Below are 12155 nucleotides of genomic sequence, written 5' to 3'. Positions count from 1 at the left end.
CCTATTCAAAGAATTTCTTGCCACTTTCATATGCTATTCCTCCTTACTTACTGGCATGCCTCTGCTTAAATATATATAACCTTCTATGAAATTCTTCCACATTACTCCAGGCATGACTTTTTCCAAACTCCCACAGTCCTGCTCTGTAACTTCTACCAGGCCGTGTGGTATTCTGTACTGTCATTGTTTACACCAGTCTTCCTTGGATGGTAAAGTTCCTTAAAAGCAGACTGTATCTTTCCTTTTATACTAGCAATGCCTGGCATCGAGAAGGCACTCAAGTTCATTTTGATCATATAAACAAGTGATTCCAAGGTTTCCAACCTTGAAAAGAACTGGAGGATGATGCCATCATTAAGACAGGAGGGGATTTCCCTAGCAGTCCAGTGGCTAAGTCTCCCTGATTCCAGTGCAAGGAGCCTGGGTTTGATCCCTGGTCAGGGAACTAGATCCCACATGCAACAAGTTTGCATGCTGCAACTAAAAGACCCCCCCAGGCTGCAATTAAAAGACCATGAATGCTGCAGTGAAGATCAAATATGCCTCATGTTACGACTAAGATCTGGCATAGGCAAACAAATAAGTAAAAATAAGTATTTTTTTAAAAAGACAGAAGGAAAAGCATGTTTGGCAAAAAGAGATGGTCAAAAGTAGCCAAGTATGCTACAGGTGGAAGAGAAACTCAGCTGGAAATTTGTTTCTTGGTCTGAAGCTCAGAAGTCAGATCAAGAGTTTTCACACAGCAGAGAAGTGAATTAATAAAAGCAGATAAGACTGCAGAGAATGACAGAAAAGAGGAAGAAAAGAGAACAAGCAGTCCAAAAAGGACTGTTTAAAGGAGCAGTGGTCAAAACACTGCACATCTAGTAGGATAAGTCTGGAGGTGTCATTTGTAACTGAAAAGAACAGTTCCAACAGAGTAGAGAAGCCAATCCACAGGGCTTTAAGGGGGGGTAAACAAAGAAGACAACTCTCAAGAAATTCCCCAGGAAACAGGAAAGTAATCACAGGGGTTAGAGGATAGAGGAAGATTCTTTAGAATAGAAAGATGGCATTCTGTTTTTAGGCAGAAAAAGTGATGCAGTGAAGGTTGAGAATAAAGATCCTAGCAGAAAGCAGAAAGTAATGATGAGAACCAGGACCTCCAGCAGGGACAGAGTCAGAGAAAAAGCAGAAACTGAGAAGTGTGGAGACAGGAAAGGAGGAAGCAGAGAAATGCTGAAATGATGAGAAGGGAAGAGCGAACCCCATTTCTGTCTCAGGCACCAACACAACAAGCCTTGAACATAGTTTGTACTTATCTCTTTCATTCCTCAAATCCAGGCTCCAACTTTATTTCCAGTCCAGGCAACCCTAAAAGGGCTGCCAATTTTCTCTCTGAAATAATCTCTCAGATTTATCCCCTTTCTACTACTGACTCTGCTCAATTCTAATTTTTAATTACTACTGCAAGACTCCACAACCTAACATTGCCTCTACTCTCTCCCAGCCAAAATTTCCCAAATGCAGATTTCATCATCACTTCTCAGCTAAAATTCCTCACTGGATCCCAGTTTCTATCACATCAACATCAAACGCCAATCCGAATTTCTAGGCCCTATTTCGCAAGAACGGGCTTCCCTGGTGACTCATTGGTCAAGAATCTGCCTACAATCCAGGAGACAGGAGTTTGATCCCTGGATCAGGAAGATCCCCTGGAAGAGGAAATGGCAATCCACTCGAGGATTACTGCCTGAGAAATCCCATGGACAGAGGAGCCTGGCAGGCTACAGTCCGTGGGGTCACAGAGTCAGACATAACTGAGCAACTAAACTATCCTACCCAACCCTGTGAAAATACTGTTTATTTAATTCTTTTTATCCAAAGTACCTTTCTAAACCTAACCAAACCCAACCCAGTCAATGAACTGAAGTCCCACTCTTCACTGGAGCCTTGATCGCTCTAGGTTTCATTCATGTCTCCATTGATCTCCGTAACCAGCTGAACATCCACAGCACAGAACTTAGTACAGAGAGTGGTTTGTATTTTCTCCATCTCCAAGACTGTACAGGGGTATACTGTCACAACATCAAGATATCTATCTTGAAATGGCTCCCAAAAAAGTCTCTATTTAACATCCATCCCACGTACAATATAGTGTCTGTCTCTACCTAATGAAACACAAGCTAGTATTACAGTGTAAATCAATAACAAGGTAAAACTGCAAACAAATCTGGCACAAAGATGCTGTGTTTCTTAAAGTCAATGCAAATAATAAAGAACTACTCCAATTAAAGGCAAGAAAAAGGTGATCTAGGTCAACCAATAAACAAGTGACAACTGACAAGGAGAACAGGACAAGAGCTTCAAAGAGAGAGATGATGAACATCAAAGGATTAAGAAAAGTTAGTGAAATGACATAGTGGAGGGAGGATAAAACAAGATTGGCAAAATATCAGTAATTCTTAAAGCTTGGTGAGGAGGACATGGAAATTCAACCATTTTCTCTTCTTTGGTATATAACTGAAACTGTGTATAGTGGATTTTTTTTTTTAAAGAATACCTTAGTTAAGACTAAGTCTTTAAAAAAAAAAAGACTAAGTCCTTAAATATTTTATAAAAATGTATCCTTATGATCATGGTAAGAAAATGAAGTACAACAAAGTATGCCATCTACCTATTGTACAATTTTGCTGGACAAAATTTTTAAAAACCTACTTGAGGGCTTCTCTGGTAGTCCAGTGGTTAAGACTTGCAATTCAAGGGACACTGGTTCGATCCCTCGTCCAGAAGGATTCCACATGTCACTGAGCAACTAAGCCCCTGCGCCACAACTACTGAGCCAGCACTCTAGAGCCCAAGGTCTGCAACTACTGAAGCCCGGGCGCCTAGAGCCCATGCTCCACAAGAGAAGCCATTGCCACGAGAAGCCTGAGCACCACAATGAAGAGCAGCCTATGCTCACCGTTGACTACAGAACGCCAATGTGCAGCAATGGAGACCCATCATAGCCAAAAATAAAAATCTATTTGATTCTTGCCTTATTATAAAAAAATAGTTGCCATCAAAATCAAAATTTTGATAAAGGTTTAAAACTGACTTTTTTAATTCTCAATTTTACATTTCAATATAAAATCTAAATAAACCTGTTCCTCCCTATTTACTTGTGAAATTTTAGTCCTCAATTTTAATTGTGTTCATTTTTAGTGGTCTTCTTCAAATAAAGAATCACTAATATATACTTTAGACTACTCTGGAGGCTGCCTACATCCTAAGAACTTTGAGGATTCCCCAAATTCATGAATACTGCCACAGCATAAATTAACTCAATTTTACCTCCATGAAATATCTAAATGAGGAAGAATATCAAACAAAGAATTGCTGCAATCTAGTAAGAAAACCAGGAGATACTTCAGGCCCAGGCAAGAGTGTCAGGGACCTTCAAAAGTCCCTAAAGAAAACCAAGAATACTCAAATAATTCTATGGTTTCAATAGTTTTCAGTCTTATCCCCAATAATCTTAAGTACCTTTAAGGTAGACCTAGACCTTCCATGACATTTGTTTTTTACTACAAAGCTATGAAGACCCAGTGAGACAATACAGACCAAAGCACTTAAAACTAAGTTATTGCCTGTTATAACTTGGAGCTCTGGGAACCAACCTTCCTTGAAGATTTTTTCCAAACACCTACAATATACAAAGCACTGTATACTATATATGTACACTGGCAGAAATTAGACAGTATCAACCCAATTAAATATAAAAATACCAGGTCAGGATTATTAACTATAGTGAGAACCATTTCACATCACTGTATGCAGAAAAAGTAACTGAAGAGTATGAAGGTAAACTGAAGAGGCTGCTCCTTTATGACAGGAGACAGTCTGCTGATAGCTAGTTGTACGAAAACAACTGGCAATACAACGTTGAATCATGTTGTCATTTCTAGTTCCAGACAGAGAGTTTAAAATCCTAATAAGTACTCGTTACTCTTGCCAGGAGACTCTTATTCTATCACAGTATCAGACAATAGCATGTGCAAAAGATTTTCTAAAACTTCTAGCCCTAAGCACACGCTCTAATACAAAGTGCTCTCCATACCTGCTGCATCAACCAGTCACTGTGAATAGTCTGAATACATCAAGTAGCTACATAGAATTTCTTTTAATTACACCTTGCTCAAGCTTACTGTTCAACTAAATTTGCATTTTGAGACTGACTTCACTTTAAATTCTCAGAAAATATCAAAGGCGAAAATGAAAGCAATAGATTTTGGATGAAGCTCTTCAGATTAATCCACAATCTGTGAGAAAGACTTAAAGAATAAAGATTCGAATTCGCTGGCGTTCAGTGGATAGGACTTTCACTGCCATGGCCTGGAACTAAGACTGAACTACTGTACTGTTCAGTCTCTGATCAGGGGAACTAAGATCCAAAAAGCCACATGCAGGACAGTCAAAAAAAAGAATAGATACTGGTTTCTTCAAGTCCACAGTCTTTGAGTAATTTTATTTTCTACATGAAAAAAATTTTTCTACACTTATACAAGTTTGTTAACTCTCATTTTAGATGCATTACGTTTTTTCTAAAGGCTCTAGTATTTTAGAACCAATAATGACACCTCTTTGATAAGAACCACAGAGATTTACACTTACACTTCTAGAGAAACATGGATCTCCACCTTCTGATCTAAGTTTTTATGTAGGGACAAAACTATATACATGTAAAATACATTTCAATGTAACAAGAAGAATTTGTCTGAGCTGCTGATAGGCTGCCAACACAGCCTATCCACCCTAAAAAATATCTAGGACAAAACAGACTCAAGATAACTACCGAAACAAATTTTTTAAATCTGCAACTGCCAAACTAAGAAATCAAGGAGTAGTACTAACGCATATTTAAGATATGAATCAACAGAAACAAAAGCGACACACCCACATTCTCACTCTTAATTTTAAAGAACAGCAGGGCTATATAGTAAAATGAACGTTTAATGCACTCAAAACTATCACCACACACCAAAAAGTTTTTCCTATCTAAATCTTAACAGAGTATTTCAGAGGCATCTTGAGGAGGGAATGGGATCCTCTTTGGTGATGTAACAGATGACCATGACAAGTGTGTCTGGGCAGAAACAAAATCAGAATCAAATACTTAAAGTTGAAAGGAATCTTTTAACAATCAAGCTGGTTCAGATTTTTAAAGTGAAGAAACAGGGTAAGTGAAGTCAACTGGTCATTTAGCTAACTAGGGACAGTCAAAAATTCTGGGTGAAGACCAGATTTTTAAAAAGCAAGTATCATTTACCACAATCTAACAATAGTAGGTAGCGCTACTGAGTAACTCAAAGTACATTTTTTCCCATTTCTATACACATACACCCATACCACACACATAACTACACTTCAAAATTTTAAAGCAGAAAAGGTTTAAGAGTGTACTCTGATAGTGGCTGTTACCATAGGATGCTGTACAACACGTACTTCAGAAAAAATAGCCTAATTTAAGTTTTGACTGATGTCCAAAAAGGCCTTTTCATCTGAGCTACCCTGAATGTGAACCCAAAATGTACTTCAACCTGAAAGTCATCCCATCAACGAAAAATATAAGCCATGCCTTATGCAAAAATAGGACTCCAGGTAATTCACTGATTCCTGTACTCATGACACAAGCAAGCCAAAGCCAAGGACACTTTTAGAAAAAAAGCTAAACAAATGTATACCTCTATCTTGGAAACTTAATTCTGAACTCAATCAAATGCCCTTAAAAGCTTAACTCTTAACCAATCCTCAATGGAGAGTTGACTTGGAAAATCAGAAAAGAATCAAACTCATATAAGACAGAAAAAAATTTTAGATCAAAGTAAAATTTTCCCAAAGAGCTTATTATTAGCAATAAGCTTTCATCTGTGAACTGGTAAACAACCAAAAACCAATTAGTTATAACCGGTTTTTATAGTTTCCCTTTAAGTTGCCTGTATATATACATTAATGTATATATTTAAGTTGTACCAAAAACTGCTTACAAATGGCAATTCCTGTGAAGTAGATGATGATGAAGTTCCAGGTAATTCTAGCATGTTTCCTAATGTACTGGTACTGGAGTCTGGATCATCCTGAAAAGATAAATTTATTGAGTTTAATTGCTCTTCTATGGTAACGTTTGTATCTCCTAGCGAAAGGGGGGCTGGGAGAAGGGCTGCTTTTTCATGGCTGCCGTCCACGTCACTTCTTTGCTTATTTCTCTGCGTTTCGGTCTGAGGAGCTAATGGCAAGAATGGCGGTTTGCCTGCACCGTGTCTACTGTCTGGTGTGCTGTCTTGTTCATCTCCCATGGCCACGTCTACACCATTCTCTGATTTAGGCTCATAATTGCAGGTGGCATTGGTTTGAGTTTCCTCAAAGATCTCCTCTATACTCTCATCCTCTGTGACTGGCTGTTCTGGGTCCATTTCAGAATCTACATCTGCATCGTCCACACAAGTAAAATTCTCAAAGTGCAGAAAGCCATTCTTGACAGTCTTTGTTACTTTTACCTGGAGTTCAGGGGAGTTATTACAAGAGGGTTCCTGTTTCATAGCAAGTGCTGTTGGATCACCAGGATTCAAGGAAGTGCAAACAACTGGCGACTGAGCTCTTGAATCACTTTTTTCAGGGTCTTGAAAGGATTCTGATCCATCAGCAGACCCATTTAAATACTCTACATTGATCATGGAGGCCAAATCCTGTAGTTTCCGCAGTGGAATGTAACAAGATGGAGAATCTTGTCCATAAGCATTTTGGGATGTTCCACTGGCAGTCGATAACTGCATAGTACACCCATTAAGTGGCTCAGAAAAATTGGATTGACCATTACCGAAAGGGCTGTCCTTGTCTTCAGGGGCATCTAAATTCACTGGATTGGAAAAGGGCAGCAGACAATTTCTTCTAGGTAGTTCACAGGTCTGATCCATCCTGGGCCAGCATCAACCTGGAATCCAAAAACACGTCAATTAATCTGAGTTAATGGGCCATTTGACTCTTATCTTCAAAATGGCAGCCACTTCTCAAGGCCTAGTGGCCTCGATGCTTTTCTGCTGCACTTCCATGAGTGGAAAAAGTTCCCCAGCTGACGATGGAAAAACAGCCTCGGTGAGCCTCCGCGAACTCCATCTTCCCGGAGACGGGTAGATCTTGCCACATGGAAACAGCCCGTCCCTTTTTCCTGCAGACTGGTGGGCAGTTGGGCTGATCTAAAATTAAAATCCCGTTGGCAGTAGAAATTTCCAAATCTCAAACAGGATTGTCTTTCCCCTCCCCCGCTAGGAGTCCAGCGGCCGGATCTCCCAAAAGCAGGGGGCTGTAGGGTTCGAGGGGGGCTCCGGGACGCTGCACAAAAAGGTTACCCCCCCCCATCCTTCCTGGCTCGCTCGGGCGCAGCGGTCACAATAGCGCTGCACCCTGCGCCCCAACTGGCGCCCGAGCCTTTGCAGTGGCCGTGCTCAGGCCGCAAGCAAGTCGGCGAAGCGGGTGCACCCCGAAGTTCTCCTTTCTGATTGCAGGCCTGCTTGGTCCACAGCTGCAGGCCCAGAGGCCGGAACGCGGCAGGGGGAGAAACGGAGGCAGTCGGTGAAGCCGAGTCAGGGCAGCAGCAGCAGCTGCTACAGCTTGACAAACATGGCTGCTGCCGACGCCGCCGCCGCCTGCCCGGGCCGCGTTCCTTCCCGCAGCGCCGGTAGCACCTTCTGGCCAAGCCGATCGCACTCATCAATATTCAGCACCAAGCAAAGTTTGCTGCAGGAGGGCAGCCAGCCCCGTGCCCCCCAGCCGGCTACCTGAAGGGAGGCGGAGGCCGAGGTGCGCGCGGGAGGCCGGCGGGGCACGGGCCGCGCGGGGAGGAAGTTCGCGGAGGCCCGGCCGGCTAGGCCTGAGCCCGGCTGGTAGTGATGTAGGGGGAGGGGGCCTGCGGCTGCAACGCCGCGGGCCACCAACCCTGCGCCGCGCCCGGCCCTCCCCCGCGCCCCTCACCTCACGGCCACCACCATCTTCCCCGCCCGGCCGCCTCCCCCATCCGCTCGCGCCAGCCCGCCGCCCACCCCAGCGCACTAGTTACCGTGCCCCGCGCCCCCTCCCGGGCCGGCTGGGGGGAGGGGGTGACCCTCATTACACTGGGGCGCGAGCGGAGCGGTGGGGAGAGCGTGGAGCCGCTCGCCGCACCCCCCTCCCCCCGCGTCTCTCTTCAGGAGAGAAGGTAGCAAGCGCGACCTGCCCCGGCCTATTCCGCCGCCGCCTCCTCCTCCTCACACCCCCACCGCGCGCGCCCCCGCGGTGGCGCGTGCGACCGAGCGCCTCGCGCCGGCCCGCGTGCGGCTGGGGCCCCGAGTGCGCGCGCACCCCTTCCCCCAAGGCGCGCGCTCCTTTGCCTCACTCTTCGGGGTTCAGGGCGGGTGAAGTCGGGCTCGCGAGCGCGCCACCCAATCAGCGGAGCCGCCGCTGCCGCCCCCTCCCCTCCCCCTGCGCGCCCGCTCGCGGCCCGGGCCTACGGGCCGGCCCGACTGCCCGGGCGGGGCCTGAGGCGGGCTCCCCAGGGGCCTCGCGCGCCTCCCCGGAGTGTCGGGGCCTGCGGGCGTCGTGGGTGGCACTCCGATCCCCTCACCTACCTCGGGGAGCTGCGCCGGCCCCGGGCTGCACACGTTTCCAGAACCCTACCGGTCTGGAGCCCCAGCCCCGGCGGCACCTGGCTGGGCTGAGGCCTGTCCGACCGCCCCGCCAGCCCCGCTCGGGCCCGCGTCAGTCCCGGCCTCCATCTTAGGTTACAGCCCGGGTTCCCTATCCACTGGGCACCTGCCTTCAGCCCGCTCGGCTCGGGCTCGAGACCAAGGCAACCCCCCTCCTACCGCGGGGCTCACCTGGGGGCTTGGGCTGGGGTCTTCGAGGCCTCAAACCCCGAGCAGGCGCGGCCGCAGGTGAACCCCCTGCCGGGCCGCACCCCAAGCCCACATCACCACCACCACAGACCAAGCAGAGCAGGAAACAAAATGGAGGCAGCAGCTCGGGTCTGCCTCCCCGAGCCAAGCCTGTGCAGCCCCAGGGCTCCCTTCTGCCGCAGGCCCGACGCCTGCGAGGCCGGAGGCTGGCTCGTCCCAGGCACCAAAGGCAGCCGCCCTAGAGCAGCGCAGACAGGCCGGGGACTCAGCCCTGCGGTCCCCACAGCCCCTCACCCACCATCCCTTCCCTTCCCCCTCCCTCCATTCCTCTTCCTCCCCCTGCCCGGCCGTGCGGGGTGAGCGGCTCCCGGGAGCTGGGTCGGGTCGGGTTACCCGCCCGGGCACTGCCCGCCCAGCCTTGGCCTCCGTGGGGGGATGAGGCCAGGCGACCCCCGCGCTGAGCCCACCCCCCGCACCCGAGCCGGGCAGCAATCTGACAGCACGCCCGCACCTCGGCCTGCCGCGGTGCGGCCCCCGCCCAGTGAGGCCGAGTCCCGAGCCCGGGCACCGCCGGGACGAAGCTCCCTCGTCACCCCCGGGCCCAGGGGTCCTCGCAGCCCCGGGCGGGGCTAGGGGAGCGCTGGGGGAGGGGTCCACTAATCCCTGCACCGCCTCCCGCGCCTAGTCCGGGTCTAGGCCTGGCACTGGGACTCGGGCCGGGGGCGCGGGCGGGCGTCAGTAGGTGTGTGCGCGCGGGGCAGTGGACGCGGGCTGGGGGCCCGGAGGGGCCGAGCCTCGCACCGCGGACGCTGCAGTTCTCTGCACCCAGGCAGATGGCCCTCTCGTGCCACCTCCGCCCCGCGCAGGCCGCCTGCTCCGCAACCCTGCTCCCCGGGGAGCGCGCGCCTCGCCCCTGCGGGCCGGACATCGGGACCCCGGCGGAAGAGGGCTGGGAGGGCGGACCGCCGGGCTGGCCCCGCCAAGACTGCTCGCCTAATTCCTGGTCTGGGGCGCTCTGCCCTCGGGCGCCTGGCACATCGAGGCCTGCACCCAGTACCCGGGGCCCCGCAGCACTGGCCTACTGCGTCCAATCACCAAAGACACCGCGAGGGCAGGTGGGGAAACCCAAATAACGACCCCGCGACGCCGACCTCCCCCAGGCCCTTCGCCTAACCCGATCCAACTCTGACCCTCCCTCCCCCTTCCGGCTTGATCCCCGACAAAATGCTCACCTGGGTACCTATTTGGTCCCTAGAGTGCTAAGTTCATCCTATATGTTCAGAGAAAAATCACAAACGACCGCCATAAAAAAATTCCGCCTCCTCCAGAAAGCCTTCTGTGATTAGTGTTAACTCCATCTCAAAGCTGAGGGCGCCGCCCTCGAGAGCCACGTGACTACCATTCCTCCTAGGGCTTAGTAAATGTGCATAATTATTGCCTCAGTGGAGTGTTTACCCGCCATCCTTCTATCTGTTAATGGCGAGCCCACCTGGGAGAAAGGCACTTTTGGCGTTGTCTTCCGCGGTATTGGCTTTCGCTTGCTGCTCCCTAAATTCCGTCCTTCAGCCTTCACCCCGAAACTGGCCCCAGTAGACTTGGAGCTCAGGATGCCCGTAGCTTCCTTCCCTCCAAGTCCCACAGACCAGCCAAGGAGATAGACAACAGGTCCTTACCACACCTGAGTGCTGGGATGCATCCCTGCCAAGAAAGCAAGCAAGCTGTCTTGGAAGGAAGGTGTCCCCTGGAACCAGTGTGATGAGGGGAGCACTGTGACCTCAGGTGGCCTCCTGTTGAAGAGAATGAGGTATCCTGACTGTTCCCAAGTGCATAGTCAGGTTGGCAGTGAGTTGAAGAAGAGCTGGGTCTACACTCCAGGGTCCCGCCCTACAAGGACCCGTCCTTTGTTCTGCTAAGGAGTGACTCCTGCTAATCCTTTCTAGTCAATTCAATGGGGGAGCTCTGACTGGCTCCTTCTTCCTTCTTGCATGCTAAATTGTTTTAGTCGTGTCCGATTTTATGTCACGGTATGGATTGTAACCTGCCCGGCTCCTGTGTCCATGGGATTCTCCAGGCAAGAATACTGGAGTGGGCTGCCCTCCTCCAGAGAATCTTCCCAACCCAAGGATCGAACCAGCGTCTCATGTCTCCTGCCTTTGCAGGCGGGTTCTTTACCACTAGCGCCACCTGGGACTCCCTCGCACCTAATCTTTTGAACTAGTCATTTCCGACTGACAGTTACCTCCTATCAACTGCCCCAATTCAGATTACTTGCAACCCTTTATTCTCCCATGACCATCCTGAGGGCCTGTGAGGTGCCACTCAATGAATGGCCTTGAGCCACTCAGTTAAAAAGCCACAAGCCTCAGTTTACTCACCTGTGGTTTCCAATGCACAGGGTGGCTCTGAGGCTCTTGCAAAGCAAAGGTGTTTGGAGCCTATACAGACTACATACTTGATAAATGCTGAGATGTTTCACTGCTGCTTTCAGCAACCATTTTTTTGTATTCCAGGCAGTTTTGCAGGATGCTGGGGAAACAAAGGATGAGATCCCTACCTTAGGAAGCCCCCAGCCTTAGGAAAAAACACTTAAATAAAGGTGCAAAGGTGTGAAAAGGGACAAGCACAATGCTTCCTCCAGAGCTGATCTCTAGACATCACTGACCTAAACAAACCTCTCTCTCCAACTTCACAGGCCCCATGGAATAGGTCTAGTGCCTATGTGCTCAGTTGTGCCCAACTCTTTGCAACCCCATGGACTTTAGCCCGCCAGGCTCCTCTGTCCATAGGTTATTTTCCGGGCAAGAATACTGGAGTGGATTGCCAGTTCCTCTTCCAGGGGATCGTCTCGACCCAGAGTTCGAACCCAAGTCCCCTGTGCGTCTCCTGCATTGGAAGGTGGATTCTTTCCCACTGCCCCACACAGAATAGCGTAGGAGCTAAAGGAGGACAGGCAGCTGGGGATGAACAGCTTACTGATGATGGTCTTAGGGAAAAGACTGAATCCCAGAGAAAACCTCCTGGACTTTCCTGGAATGACTCAAGGGTCCCTTTCTGCCTCTCAGAATAGAATTTGGCTACAGAGGTCTCACCCACAGCAGCTTCCTTTGGTGACTCCCATTCAGAAGGCTAAGCACCTGTTGGGTGCCAGCATTTTGTTGAGGGAACACACAGGACCCTATATTCTCAAAGGACACTGGCTCCCGAAGTAGGGGAAGAAAGGATAGGGCTGTGGCCTGCCCTCCTTGTCTCAGCACAAGGAACTGGGCC

At 49.2% G+C, this 12155-nt stretch overlaps 1 protein-coding gene across 10 annotated transcripts in view; it reads right to left on the bottom strand.

Moving 5' to 3' along the window:
• NSD1 (nuclear receptor binding SET domain protein 1) overlaps nucleotides 1-9486 on the bottom strand; it is a 153510-nt gene extending 144024 nt beyond the window's left edge. For 2 of the 10 annotated variants that reach the window (XM_061423062.1, XM_061423063.1), the window contains exon 1: nucleotides 6009-6079. Coding sequence is in view for 8 of the 10 variants with exons in the window: in XM_061423058.1 (XP_061279042.1) it covers nucleotides 6009-6935 (927 nt within the window). In the remaining 2 variants the exon portion in view is untranslated. Of the gene's footprint in view, nucleotides 1-6008; nucleotides 6953-7796; nucleotides 7885-8074; nucleotides 8164-8355; nucleotides 8429-8870; nucleotides 9144-9399 lie in introns of those variants that run through there. The other 8 variants (XM_061423061.1, XM_061423060.1, XM_061423058.1 and 5 more) reach the window with 8 other exon arrangements.
• Between the last annotated feature and the right edge of the window lie 2669 nt (nucleotides 9487-12155).

This window comes from Bos javanicus, chromosome 7 (assembly GCF_032452875.1).
Source record: "Bos javanicus breed banteng chromosome 7, ARS-OSU_banteng_1.0, whole genome shotgun sequence".
Taxonomy (NCBI): domain Eukaryota; kingdom Metazoa; phylum Chordata; class Mammalia; order Artiodactyla; family Bovidae; genus Bos; species Bos javanicus.
The sequence above is the reverse complement of the archived record's forward strand: the minus strand, read 5'-3'. Positions and strand labels throughout refer to the sequence as shown.